The 13,208-nt window shown below is 38.2% G+C and overlaps 1 protein-coding gene across 3 annotated transcripts in view; it reads right to left on the reverse strand.

Moving 5' to 3' along the window:
- The window catches only part of GLRB (glycine receptor beta), a 133,571-nt gene that overhangs the window by 26,253 nt on the left and 94,110 nt on the right, over positions 1 to 13,208 (reverse strand). For all 3 annotated transcript variants that reach the window (XM_075198264.1, XM_075198261.1, XM_075198270.1), the window contains exon 4: positions 5,993 to 6,060. In XM_075198264.1, the coding sequence (XP_075054365.1) occupies positions 5,993 to 6,060 (68 nt within the window). The remainder of the gene's footprint in view (positions 1 to 5,992; positions 6,061 to 13,208) is intronic.

Genomic DNA, 13,208 nt, shown 5'->3' on the forward strand with positions numbered 1-13,208 from the left:
TCCATTTCCTTGAAAGTAAAAAGAGTTATGCTTACTCACAGAGGGGCCGATTTATCAACCATTATAACGTGGAAACATCTAAAGGCTAATTAACAAAAGTCTAACACAGGAGATCTTTCCTTTAAGATACCTATCGCGGAATAGTGCAGTCCCTATAAATCTCAATGGGGACTACGTTCTGGACCACTTTATCAAGCTTGACCGCGACAGCCAACGTCATCTGAAGATCCTATGAGGCAAGCATCGCAGGAGAGGGATCTCCAGCAGGCTTGGTATTCCTACCCTCATTCCTAAAATGATTGTGATTCCTGAGCCACTGTCCCGGCTGAAGAATTTTAATAAATAGCCACATTAAATCATGTCTTATCATTGTAACAGGAATTGACAACTAATATGAAGAAAATGTGCCTTGAGTTAAACGCAAAAATATACCAAGAACATATACCCAAAAATGTGCACTAGCATTTTTACATATGTATTTAAACTGTATATATCTTAAAGCACATGCTACTTCTAATCTATGTATAGATGCATCCGGCATAAAGATACAGCGGTCATCATCATCTTCTTCCCGGGACCATTAAAATATATCTATAAGTTAATGATGTTTGCCATATATTTCATTGTTAAAATATTTTTTTAAAAAAAAACAAGTATGCCCCCTCTCCTCCCAAAATTCTTAAACAGCACCGGCGTTATTCAGCCGGGGCTGGTTTTCACTAAAACTGGGGGATGAGCATAGGGTCCCCCAGCTAAAGTGTAAACCAGCACCAGACTAGATAGGCTGGACCAGATAATGACCATCCCAAAAGATTAACAGCCAAGAAAAGTGTTAGTATATATTTGGTAACCCTGGGATGTGAGTAGATACGGAGAAATGGAAAAAAAATGGGACAACAAGAGAGACAATTTTGCCGTCCCAGTGTAATGATAAGAGTATCTCAACTCCTGGCCAATTTACAAATAAAGTATCAATAAGTTAATAACACACACATATTTTAAAAATAAACTTTGTAGTTGAATAAAAGTCCCAAAAATCCCTATTTTACCACTTCATTAAAACAATAAAATCTCTCTCAATGTGGTCCAGTTGGTATTCTTCTTTATTACATAGAGAATAAAAAACTTAATGAAGTGACGAGAGACAGCAGCGAATGACTGTGTCCTCAATTGACTGGGAGGGTCGGCCACTCACAGGTATTTTACCACATTGGCAGGTAATGATCCAGCCTAGCCTGTCTAGCTCGGCTCTTGTTTCTACTCTAGCAGGGGGAACTACACATTTGTCATCCCACTGTTTAAGTGAAAACCAGTCCACACTGTATAGTGATCAGTCATTATTATCAATTGGCAAACTTGAGGCTTAATTCAGTGGTTGCACAACGCAAGTTTTATGGTTAATGTATCTAAGGATAATTTTAACACTAAATAGGACCAATCAATAAGGGATTGCTTACTGTATTACACTTGCAAATTAAATCTCTGCAAGACACGTTTAACCCTAAATACAAACGCAAGTTTTGGCCATACACAGTGCAGCAAATTGCGATTTTACAAATGGACTTACATCCAACAATAATTAGGCCCAATGTCATAGCTGTAACATCTCATTGTCTTGAAACTTCTTTAATATATCATTATTTAAAAAATAAAACAAGAAAAGTACATAGCACTAGCCACTCCAAAAGAAATAATGGCAGCTACACACACAGAGATTGAAGAACTGATGTAATTCAGTATATATTACTCATTTAACACCTTTATAATTACAGTAGGAACAGGTGTATCTTGCAAATTGTTACAAGATTGGATTCTTAATTGTTTTTTATTTATTTGTACTGTAAGGAAAGCAGTAAGCTTCTTACGTATTAAAAATGAATAAAGGTTTGTACCAGGTCAAAAAGTTTACATAAGCAAGAAATAATCATACATATATTAAAAATATACTGCTCTATTCACATGCGGTATTCAGTTCTAGGCGGCTACAAGTTAGATCAACTCTGTGTCCAACCTCCCAGATAATAATCTTCTCACAAATATAAAACAATTTACAATTTGTGAAGGCTTCCTCCACAACTTTAGTTCATTGCGTTCAGCAGCAAGCAGGATGCCAAAAAAAAATACCGGAGCCCACAGCTACTCCGAGCTGACGGTTGACCACAGGATTGCCCATGCGGAGCAAAAGCCTTTTCCAGAAGCAGAAGAGCAAGATGGTTCAGCTGTGAAAAAGTCATTATTACCAGCAGCTGACTGTCTTGGCATTTCTACAGCGACTAGATCAACTTTCCTATCTTCACCTTCCTTTGTCTCTCCTCATTCCAACCACACACACCACAGGCAGCTGCACAGAAATGCCAGTCACCATTGGCTACTTTTTTATTGGTGTCTGAAAATACTTCTGCCTTACAGTAGCCACACACACTTCCCCCCTACTAGATACAATTGTTATTCCACTACCTAATGTATCATTTGTTAAAGTTTAAGCTCATTTGGACAGCGCCACATTTACCTTCTGTTTCATGTTATTGTATATTATTTGTTTGCATCGTCCCTCAATATACAACAATGTTAAAAATGTTTGTAAATAAAGGATAATCATAATAATAATTTACAATTCTGTATGATTCAAAGGACCAGAATCATTTACGAGAGCATGGCAAATAGGAGTAAATTTGACCCTGAGCAAACCATGTTACAATGCAAGGGGTGCAAAAGTAGTTAATTATTTTGCATGTAAGGAAAACACTGGCTGCTTTTTCATGTAGCACACAAATATTTGGTAGCTTTATTTTTACACTGAAATGTAAAGTTGATAAGACATGCCCTATCCAAATATAAATCTTTCCCCACATTTTAAATTTACCTCCCCCTCCAATGCAACATGGGTTTCCCCAAGGTGAAAAGTTACTCCTTTTTTATGCTTTGCTCTGCTTAATGACTCAGGCCCAAAATGTATAAATGCAACAGAAATGGTTAATGCACTATATACAATTGCTGCACTCTAAGTATAATTATCATCAAGTTGTTCCTATATATGGCACTTCAAGTAGTATGCAATTCATCAATATATTGACAGTGAGCATTTTAAGTGAATTATCTTGTGGTACAACTGAAATTAGGTGCTTTTATATAGATTGTGCAGCACGGTGGCTCAGCGGTCACCACTTCTGCCTCTCAGCACTGGTTTCATAAGTTTGATTCCCAACCACGGCCTTATCTGTGTGGAGTTTGCATGTTCTACCCCTGTTTGTGTGGGTTTCCTCCGGGTGTTCTGGGTTCCTCCCACACTTCAAAAACATACTAGTAGGATTATTGGCTGCTATCAAATTGATGCGCGTGTGTGCAATGAGGCAGAGACCGATGTGAGTTCTCTGTACAGCGCTGCGGAAATAGCGGCGCTATATGAATAGCTGCTGCTGATAGATCAATACTAATGCATGGCAGTAATACTTATGATTATGGTAATTGTTTATGTGTCTTTTGCTGCTTTTAGTAAAAGCATAATTTGTATTATTAAACTTTCCCATCTTATTTTCTTAAGTATGTGCTATAACATTTCAAATATGTAATTTAGTTGGCAAAACATGGGCTGATCCTGCGGCTGCCTGAGTGCCAAGCAAAAAAAAACACTTTTAGGACCTTTAGGGTAGGGCAAGTTCTGCCAAATGAGTCAAAAGAGGTCGACAACTATTAAAACACATATTTTAAATAACATTCAATGCAATGATATAATATAGGTTACTTTTAGGAGTCTTTATATTAGCTTGACAACTGTAAGAATATATTAATTTCTTCTGATTAGTCTGATATTTTCCCCAATACAGTAGCACCTTTGAATTTAAGAAAATGTACTTCTTATTTCTAAAAATAGGGCATCAAGGTGCTTTTGATGAATATGTTACTGTTTTGTTTAGATCTCTGCCCCAGTTTTTGCAGCTGGATGATCTTCATATACTAATACATTTTTCCTAGCTGTAAATTGCGACAACACGAGCATTAATCAGGATGTTCCACTTTCTCCGTGCTTTTACAAATGCAGCACAACCTTTCTACTCAAAATGGAAAGATGAAAACAGAGAGGGTTGTATCATAGCAATGCTGTGATGTATTGCTTTTGTGTTGCTGTTGTGTATGTGACTTTTATTTTCACAATGTTGTCGCAAGAGAAAATTTCCACATTCTAACACACTGAGATATGCAGTATACAATGTACAATCTATGCATGTTTCCACAGTACTGCTGAGCTATTTGTTTTTATGTAAAAGCAGGGATTGCCAACCTTTTTCAAAAACAGTGTGCCGGCTACAATCTAGTCAAGCCCCGGTGTGCCAGTTGGGCATATATATATATATATATATATACACACACACACACATATATGTTCATAGTATGCCACAGTTGTCCCCTCTAGTCATAGTATACCACAGTTCCCCCCCCATATTCATAGTATGCCATAGTTGCTCCCCCATATTCATAGTATGCCACAGTTGCCCCCCATATTCTTAGTATGTCACAGTTGTCCCCCCTAGTTATAGTATATCACAGATGCATCCCATATATTCACAGTTGCCCCCCCCCCTAATATTCATAGTATGCCACATTTGCTCCCTCCCCATATTCATAGTATGCCACAGTTGCCCACCCCATATTTATAGTTCGCCACAGTAGCCACACACACTTCCCCCTACTAGATACAATTGTTATTCCACTACCTAATGTATTAATTGTTCCCTACACCTCCACCTTAAAGTTTAAGCTCATTTAGACAGCGCCACATTTACCTTCTGTTTCATGTTATTGTCTATTATTTGTTTGCATCATCCCTCAATATACAGCAATGTTTAAAATGTTTGTAAATAAAGGATAATGATAATAATTGACAATTGTAAGAATATATTCATTTCTTCTGATTAGTCTGATATTTTCCTCAGATGCAATACAGTAGCACCTTTGAATTTAGGAAAATGTACTTCTGTGCATGCAGGAGCTCCGTTTCACCTGTTATCAGCTGCTTTAGTGAGACAGCTGCAGTGCCGGCATGCCAGATAGAAGTGGTATGCGTGCCACGTCTGGCATGCGTGCCAGGGGTTGCTGACTCCTGAGTTAAAGTGAACCTTTCGCCTACACACTGTGGAGGCAGCCATTTTCTGTCTGAACCAATATTCATGAGAATGAAGCCTCTGGAACTTTCATAGCATAAAGCCCTGTCCTCCTTCCTCTGCCATCACATGACCACTGAGGAGCGTCCTCACTAACTGTTGAGGGAGATGCACACTTTTCTTTCAGTGGCAACCATATAAATCTCACCCACAGATCAATTTTGCAAAGGGAACACTGTCTTATATGAACTTCCTGGAAAAAGGACTTCAGCTTCGTGTTGAAAAGGTAGAAAACTCGGTTTATACTATACTATAGTCAGGATTCAGGTTTGGATTAGAACTTCAGTCAATGTTAGGTTAATGATTGGAGTATCAGGTAGGTTAAATGTGTGCCCCTGTTCTGTTAGGCCCAAGGCTAATGCATTTAGCCCTTTATTAAAGGTCAGGGCCCTGTCAGCAGTGGGAGGCACATGACAGAAGATGTCATTGCAAAGTAGGATGTAAGCCTTTCAAGTGACAACCTCCTCCGTCAGGTACAATCCGCTACTGCCAGATACGTCCTCCAAATTATGATACATATTGTAAAGCGGTTAGGAGTTTCCTAATCTTTTTAAGATGACCCTGACTACAAACATCAGTAACTTGTGTTAGCTGAAAAAAGACATAGCTGTGCTCGTGTTATCAACTGTTCTCCTAAAAGTATACAATACTTCAGGACTGTTGTGTGCTGTAATTATTATATTATGTACTTGTCTGGCAGTCCATGAATGGAGAGTGGAGACTGGTGCTGCTTAACACATATTTCTGCTTGATCAAGTGGGTGACAGAGGCAATGGTACATTATTAATTATTATAGATGAGGACATTTACAGGATAACAAGCCATAAACTTACCATTGTTGTTTCTTGGATAGATCCAAAACTGTTAATAAATATGTTGACTACAACATCGACTGGAATACCTGCAAATAAATAAATACGATATGAAAAAAAGAGTCATTTTTAAAATGTCATTGTTTAAGGCAAAGGTGCTGAAACTCAAGTCCTCAACAACAGGTCATGCTTTCAGGATTTCTGTCTGAAGAAACAGGTGGGATAATTACTGACCCAGCCAAATAGATTAACTCTGGTTTAGAACATACACAAAACAAAAAAACAAAAAAAAAATGCAGTCTCTTTGAGTAATATCCCATAAATCACAAAAATAATAATTTACACATAGAATATTAAAATATGGCTCATAAGTATCCAAACATATTCTGCTCCTGTCTTGTCTTACACTTGTCTGGATCATGTGGCCACCAAAATGGCGATGCATGATGTGATTAAGTCATATAATTTGCTATAGCACTATGGGTGTACATAAACTTTAATCAGAGTATAAAAAACAAGCAGAATGTTAATAAAACAAACCTACTTTAATAAAACACTGTTAGCATATATTGCTTCATCCTGCTGCTTTTTCAAGAGGTAGCAAATACATAATAACATTAACCGAAAACCTTATCTGAATATTTTACCTGTACTTAAAATGGTGGTAAATTAATGCCACATTCTATAATATTCTATCACTTTTATCTTCAGTTTAGAATCAAATAGGTGGTAGACTGGAAAGGAAAGTAGTGTTATACTCTATAGCATGTGGTGGAGGCTGATTGGTTGTTTTTCTAATCCACAGGTGTATCGCCGAGTGAGATTAACCCAATCTACACATGTGGTCTTTAAATTGGAGAAGCAAGTACAATGATAGGGAAGGAAACATCAGATAAATATCCATAGGGTCTGTAGTGATGAGCTATCCCTTTAAGGAGGGGTCACCAATAGGTAGTTTAAACAAAAGTATACAATAAAAAGCGTTGATACATATTTAGATTAAAAAGCATATATCATCATCAGCAGCAGCAGCTATTTATATAGTGCCACTAATTCCGCAGCGCTGTGGAGAGAACACAAATCAGTCCCTGCCCCATTGCACGCACACACACACACACACACACACACACACACATCAATTTGATAGCAGCCAATAATCCTACTAGTATGTTTTTGAAGTGTGGGAGGAAACCGGAACAACCGGAGGAAACCCACGAAAACAGGGGTAGAACATACAAACTCTACACAGATAAGGCCGTGGTTGGGAATCAAACTTATGAAACCAATGCTGTGAGGCAGAAGTGGTAACCACTAAGCCACTGTGCTGCCCAATCTATATAAAAGCACCTAATTTCAGTTGTACCACAAGATAATTCACTTAAAATGCTCACTGTCAATATATTCCATAACATACACACATAGACTAAGAGAGACTAAGGTCAATTTGATTGCAGCCAATTATTCTACTAGTATAATTTTGAAATATAGAACAACCATTTTATCAACTTGGATGTGGTAAATGTCCTGATACAAAGGTAACATAGGAATCATAATGAGGTGACAGTGGAAGCATTGGGAAAATAAACATGTGTATGGTTGCACAAAAAGGAGCGCTGCATAGGTGGAGTGGGCTGGGACAACCCTAATTCAGTCAGCCACACTAGAACAGGGTAAAATAAAATAAACATAAATAAAAATAGAAGGAATTAGTAACAAGGAGTTGAGTACAAAGTATTACCATAGGAAAGGTAAAGATCTAGCTCTCAGATGATTTGGCTCTCTCCCTGCCCAACTACCTAGGTCTCTCTCTCCCTTTCTGATGGTTATATTTTGTACTTAACTTTCTGATACTACTTTCCTTCTATTTTTATCTTAATTTATTTTAGCCAGACATATTATTTAGGACAAAACGCGTTAGTTTTTAAGAGACTGCATCCAGGCACTAAGGTATTTATCCATACCCACATCCCTGCTTGTACACCGTATACAACTAGCAAGGTCAGAGAACGAGTACTGTCTATGGACTAGAAGTATCGGGTCTGATTTGATTGCCTATCGCTCACCAGTGAATTGAACCTCATTTAACTACCTATTGACGGTAATTCAAACTAAGGACTATATTTCAATAAACTGTTGAATGGCTTTATACATAAGCCAGATCCAGGAAGACACACATCAGAAACCTGGACTGACACAGGGGACGTTGGTCAGGTCTAGATAACGTCACGGTTCACCAGAGACATACTTTCAGAAGAAACAGGGCAATTGACTTTAATAGGCTGTTCAAACTTAACCCTGTATAACTTCTTCTTACATTAATTTGTTGCATACTATGTGCTATAATGAGTTTTGTATTGAGTACATTGTGATTGTACTTTGTTATTTATTAAATATGCACTTTATAAGATTACTAGAGTACTAAACCATTTACAGCTGTATTTATTGTACTTACTGACACGTTACAGACAACTGTCTTGTTCCTCCACACCCACACTCTTCCCCATCACCTTGCGTCCTGGGAACTCGTCCTCTTTCAACATGTATGTGTGTGTCTGTATGTAAACCTTATTTACACACATACAGGGTGATTCATAAGTCGCAGTACACCCTTTTATTTCAAAAACTCTACAGGAATTGGGCCGATTGGCCGATTTAAAGATGGCGCCCATGTTTGGTACATACTGTAAAAGATAGACCACGTCACCCATACCTTACTGGAGTATTCAGGTTTCCCAATTTCATGTAGAGTTTTTGAAATAAAAGGGTGTACTGCAACTTTTGAATCACCCTGTATATAAAACATACACGCCTAAAAGTTATTTTTGAAAGGAGTTCTAATTTTTTACTTTTTCTATTGTACTTTTATATTATATATAAAGATATTATATGTTTGACAAATCATACATCGTTTTATTTAAACAATGGAACTGGGGGCAGGATGTTGGCAGATCATGGGAGGGGCATCATTTATCTTTATGTGTGTGTACACACACACACACACACACACACACACACACACACATACAATCATGGGTTTGGGTGTTATTACTGCAAGACAGCATTAAAACAAGGTGGGTGATTCCTTCATGTTATACTATCAATATTATGTAATTATATACCTTATAAATGCCCTATAACTAATAGGCATGATACATGTTACATACTGTGTTTACAGACTCTACAAATTGTACCCAAACACTACAATCAGCATTCCCTTACATAATGTTTCTCTTTTCACATTATAACAAGCATAAATAATAAAAACTGGCAGGTGGGAGAGGTATCTCACTTATATAATATTGACTCCCCTGACTTAGCATGCAAGCTTTGTGTTAGGATTTCGCAGTATTTGTGAGATCTGTTCATAGCTCTGTTTTAGATGTATATTTTATGTAAAGTGGTATTCAGGTTACGAGTGCTAATGTGGTTATTTTGTTAAAGTAAAACAATACAATACATGTTCCTACTTTAAATGTATCCTTTACTTGACATGTGAACAACGCTTTTCTTCACCCATACTTACCTAGCAAATCTCTAAAAATGATCTTAAATGATCCCTCTTTTAAAGCACAGCGCATTAAGGTGCAAAAAAACTGTAGTGCTATAGAAAAGACTAGAGCAAATAAAGAAGAGAGTATGATTTCAAAATATATTTATTATACTGTGGTGCTTAAACTGGTTGCCACAGCAACCCTCTTCTGTACTAGAACATTAATGTCAGTGGATTTCAGCCCACGCAATAACATCAAGAACACTAGTAGAGCAAAAATATTCCTGTTCTTGAAAATTTACCTCATACTTATGTCCCTCTTAGGTATTTATATGGTGAGATTGCTGGATAGGTTTTTGTTATGCTGTGGAAATTGGAAACTACAATGATTGTAAATAAATGATTTGAAGAAATAGACAACAGCCTTAAACATACTGTTTATGCATATTAGTGACAATATAGCAGAAAATGAATAATAATTAGTAGTAATAGTTCCTAACACGATTAAATATGCATAAGACTTAAAACTGACTGATCTCCTACATGGAGATTTAATATGTTATGTATAAATTATCATCATTGATTTTTTCTTATATTTTCTTATTTTTGTTACTCTTCGATCACTGTATAGTTACAAGTCATATGTTTCAATAGATGTTTTCAAAATTAGAATATTACAATCTTGCTATAATTTATTTCACCTGCACATCATTAAATATGATGCATCCAATTGAATACATACCCACTTAGATTGCATCTGTTCACCTGCAGTAGCATCTCTCATACTTGGAATGCTACACTGGAAAGTACAGATCTCACAGCTTGGTTTTATTGGGTCAGTAATCATTTACTACAGAGCATCTGTCACTTCAATCTTCCCAATATGTTAAGAAACACCATGAAAATCACCTGCATGTTGTGTCATTGTTTTATGTAGCTATATGTTTAAGTAAATAATCACCCTTTTATATGGTCACCTCATTGATTAGCAAATGAGACAATGTTTTGTAAATGGCTCCTAATTGGTAGATCACTAATTCATAAAAAACTTGGATACATGATAGTTTTGTTAATTATCCAAAAATTCACAGATTTTATTTAACTGGCTAATTTTGGGTGACCTCCCAAATCAAGTCTGCACTATTCTCTGTGCTTGATGAGCATGACAAGAGAAATAAAAAGTTGAGCGATTCTATTTTTATGGACATAAAGGGGGGAATTCAATTAGCCAAGATGTTCCTCACAACATAGCGGCTGCGCATTTTTACTGTTACTAAGGTAAAATCTATGCTCATTGTTCCTTGCACCTCTATGGGGTACAAGAGGTGTAAAAATCCTTCTAATTGAATTCCCCCATAGAGACTTTTTTAGAGTTGTACGAATTTGTATTTATGTGTTTATTTTGAGTGGTTCATATTTTCCGATACGTGCAATTCAAAATAAGCCATGTAAATGCTTCTGCTTGAAGATACATTTAAATCGCATCAAGATAACCTTTAAGTGCATCATAATGCAGCAGCATAGTCGAGACCCACTACACTCAATCTGCTTCCTTAAGTTATATGCGTTAGTCATGTCAGAGTTCCCTGCTGTTGGTTTGCTGTCCAATTTTCTGTACGTCGAACCATCACTGAGCCGAGGACACCCTTCCTGGGTCACCGCTTAAATATCCACTTGCGACCTGCACATACCCTTGCCAAGATTGCACTTAGGTGAAGCCTAGTCTAATGTGGAGTTCACCTCCTTTTCTGTGGAACCCATTCCAAGCACTGTGAGGCTTAAACACATATCTAGTTCTCCACTTCCTTCCAGAGCTTCCGGCTAAGCGTTATTTGCAGTGGGGTTCTGATCTAACCAAATACTAGTGCCACTGTGCTGTGGTTCTCTCCTTCAATAACAATGTACGGCTAGGAGGGTCTACGTATCCATCATCCAGCTGGTACTTAGCCATTTCTTCCTATGTGCCTCCTGCTGGAGTACCTGCAATTTAATGTCCACATCTGGGGAAACAGCCTGTTCATTGACTCGCAGGGGTTTGCTGAGTCTATATTTAGGCAGGCTGTAATCCTAACCTAGTGCTGGGGTGTTTAATACAAATCACTAACAGAGCTATAGTACTTTTATTACAGAGTTAAATTAATCATACTAACAGTTATAACATAACACAAACACACCAGGGGACACAATCACAGTATGATACCAGTCTCCTTATAGCCAACCCTGGGGTTGGGCTTGTTCTACTCCTCCACTACTGTCGCTGTCAGCATGGCAGCGGTTCGGCTTCACTATCACCCCACTTTCGGCAGATCCACTAGACCTGCCAGGAATGAGGATGAAAACAGAAGATTGCTGGTCCTCGCAGTCCTTTGCTGCAGCAATGTTCACTGTTGAATCTCTCCCTTTGGGCACAGTTTTTTCACCTGGCTTTGGTTTCCACACTGAAGGTTTCTAGGTACAGGGAGGGAGCTAGCTCTACTGGCTTCCCAATTGTCAGACCTTATCTCCAGGGGTCATGACAGAGACTGTCAGCTGCCCATCTCACCCCTGGACTCCTTTCCGATGCTGGCTCCACAAGACCTAGAGCAGTGTTTCTCAACTCCAGTCCTCAGGACCCACTAACAGTGCAGGATTGCCAGGTGACCAGTGAAATAATTATACCACCTGCTACACTGTGTCAGTCAATAATGAATACACCTGTGCTCCAGCAAGGAGATATGGAAAACATTTACTGCTAGGGGTCCTGAGGACTGGAGTTGAGAAACACTGACCTAGAGGTAACAAACCTATACAATGGTTCATAACAAAGAGAGCCCAATCACTGATGATTAAAGTAGCTCTGGTACTTTAACTGATTTTACCCCTTCAGGACTTTTAGTGAGATCCACAGCTCCAAACTTAATAGCACTTCTTGTGTGTATTAGCCGGCCCTATGCATGCTTAGTTCCACTACCAGCAGTTAAAAGAGCTTAGTGCAACTATGCGGTAGGGTAAAGTAACTCCACGTTTCCTTACACTTGTACTCTGTGAAAAAGCATATTTTGTGTGGCTTGCTTCCAACTCTGAATGACCCCCAAAATCTAAAGTGGTCTGGTTCAGAGCAGGGGTGCAAAATCTTTTTTGGGCTAATGGCTGCCTTGAAAAATGGTAGGCATTTGATAATGTTGTAATAAAACTTAACTTGCTTAAACATGTAAAATGTGTATAAGTTACTGCAAGAAGAGGGGAACATATTTGCAGTTATACCATACCTCTCAACATTGTTTAAAAATCGCACATGGGGACAAAAGTATTTGCCACTCCCAAAGGGACAGAACGCCACCAGCAGGGGAGTGGTCTTCAAATGCAGTGGGTGTGGTCACATCACAGAAGGAGAAAGCCATGCCCTTGTCCTGTAATACATATGGCCATCCTCACTAATATATACATCCCCCTTACCTCTGTAATAAAACATTTTCACTGACACTGATCTATGATAGCTAATCCCTCCTCCCCATTCTCTGTAATACATTCCCCCCTCACCTCTGTATTAATACATTCCTTTCCCATCACCTTTCCACTAACACAATTCCCTCTCACCTATGTAACACATTCCCCCTCTATTCCCTGTAACAACACATCCCCCTGCCCGTAGCAATACATTCCTCCCGCTGTAACAATACATTTCTTCTCCTTCCCCTACAGCAACAAATGTCCCCACTCACTGGAGCACACTCCCCATATAGCAATGACTGGTACCCAACAATGTTC

This window comes from Mixophyes fleayi, chromosome 1 (assembly GCF_038048845.1).
Source record: "Mixophyes fleayi isolate aMixFle1 chromosome 1, aMixFle1.hap1, whole genome shotgun sequence".
Lineage (NCBI taxonomy): Eukaryota > Metazoa > Chordata > Amphibia > Anura > Limnodynastidae > Mixophyes > Mixophyes fleayi.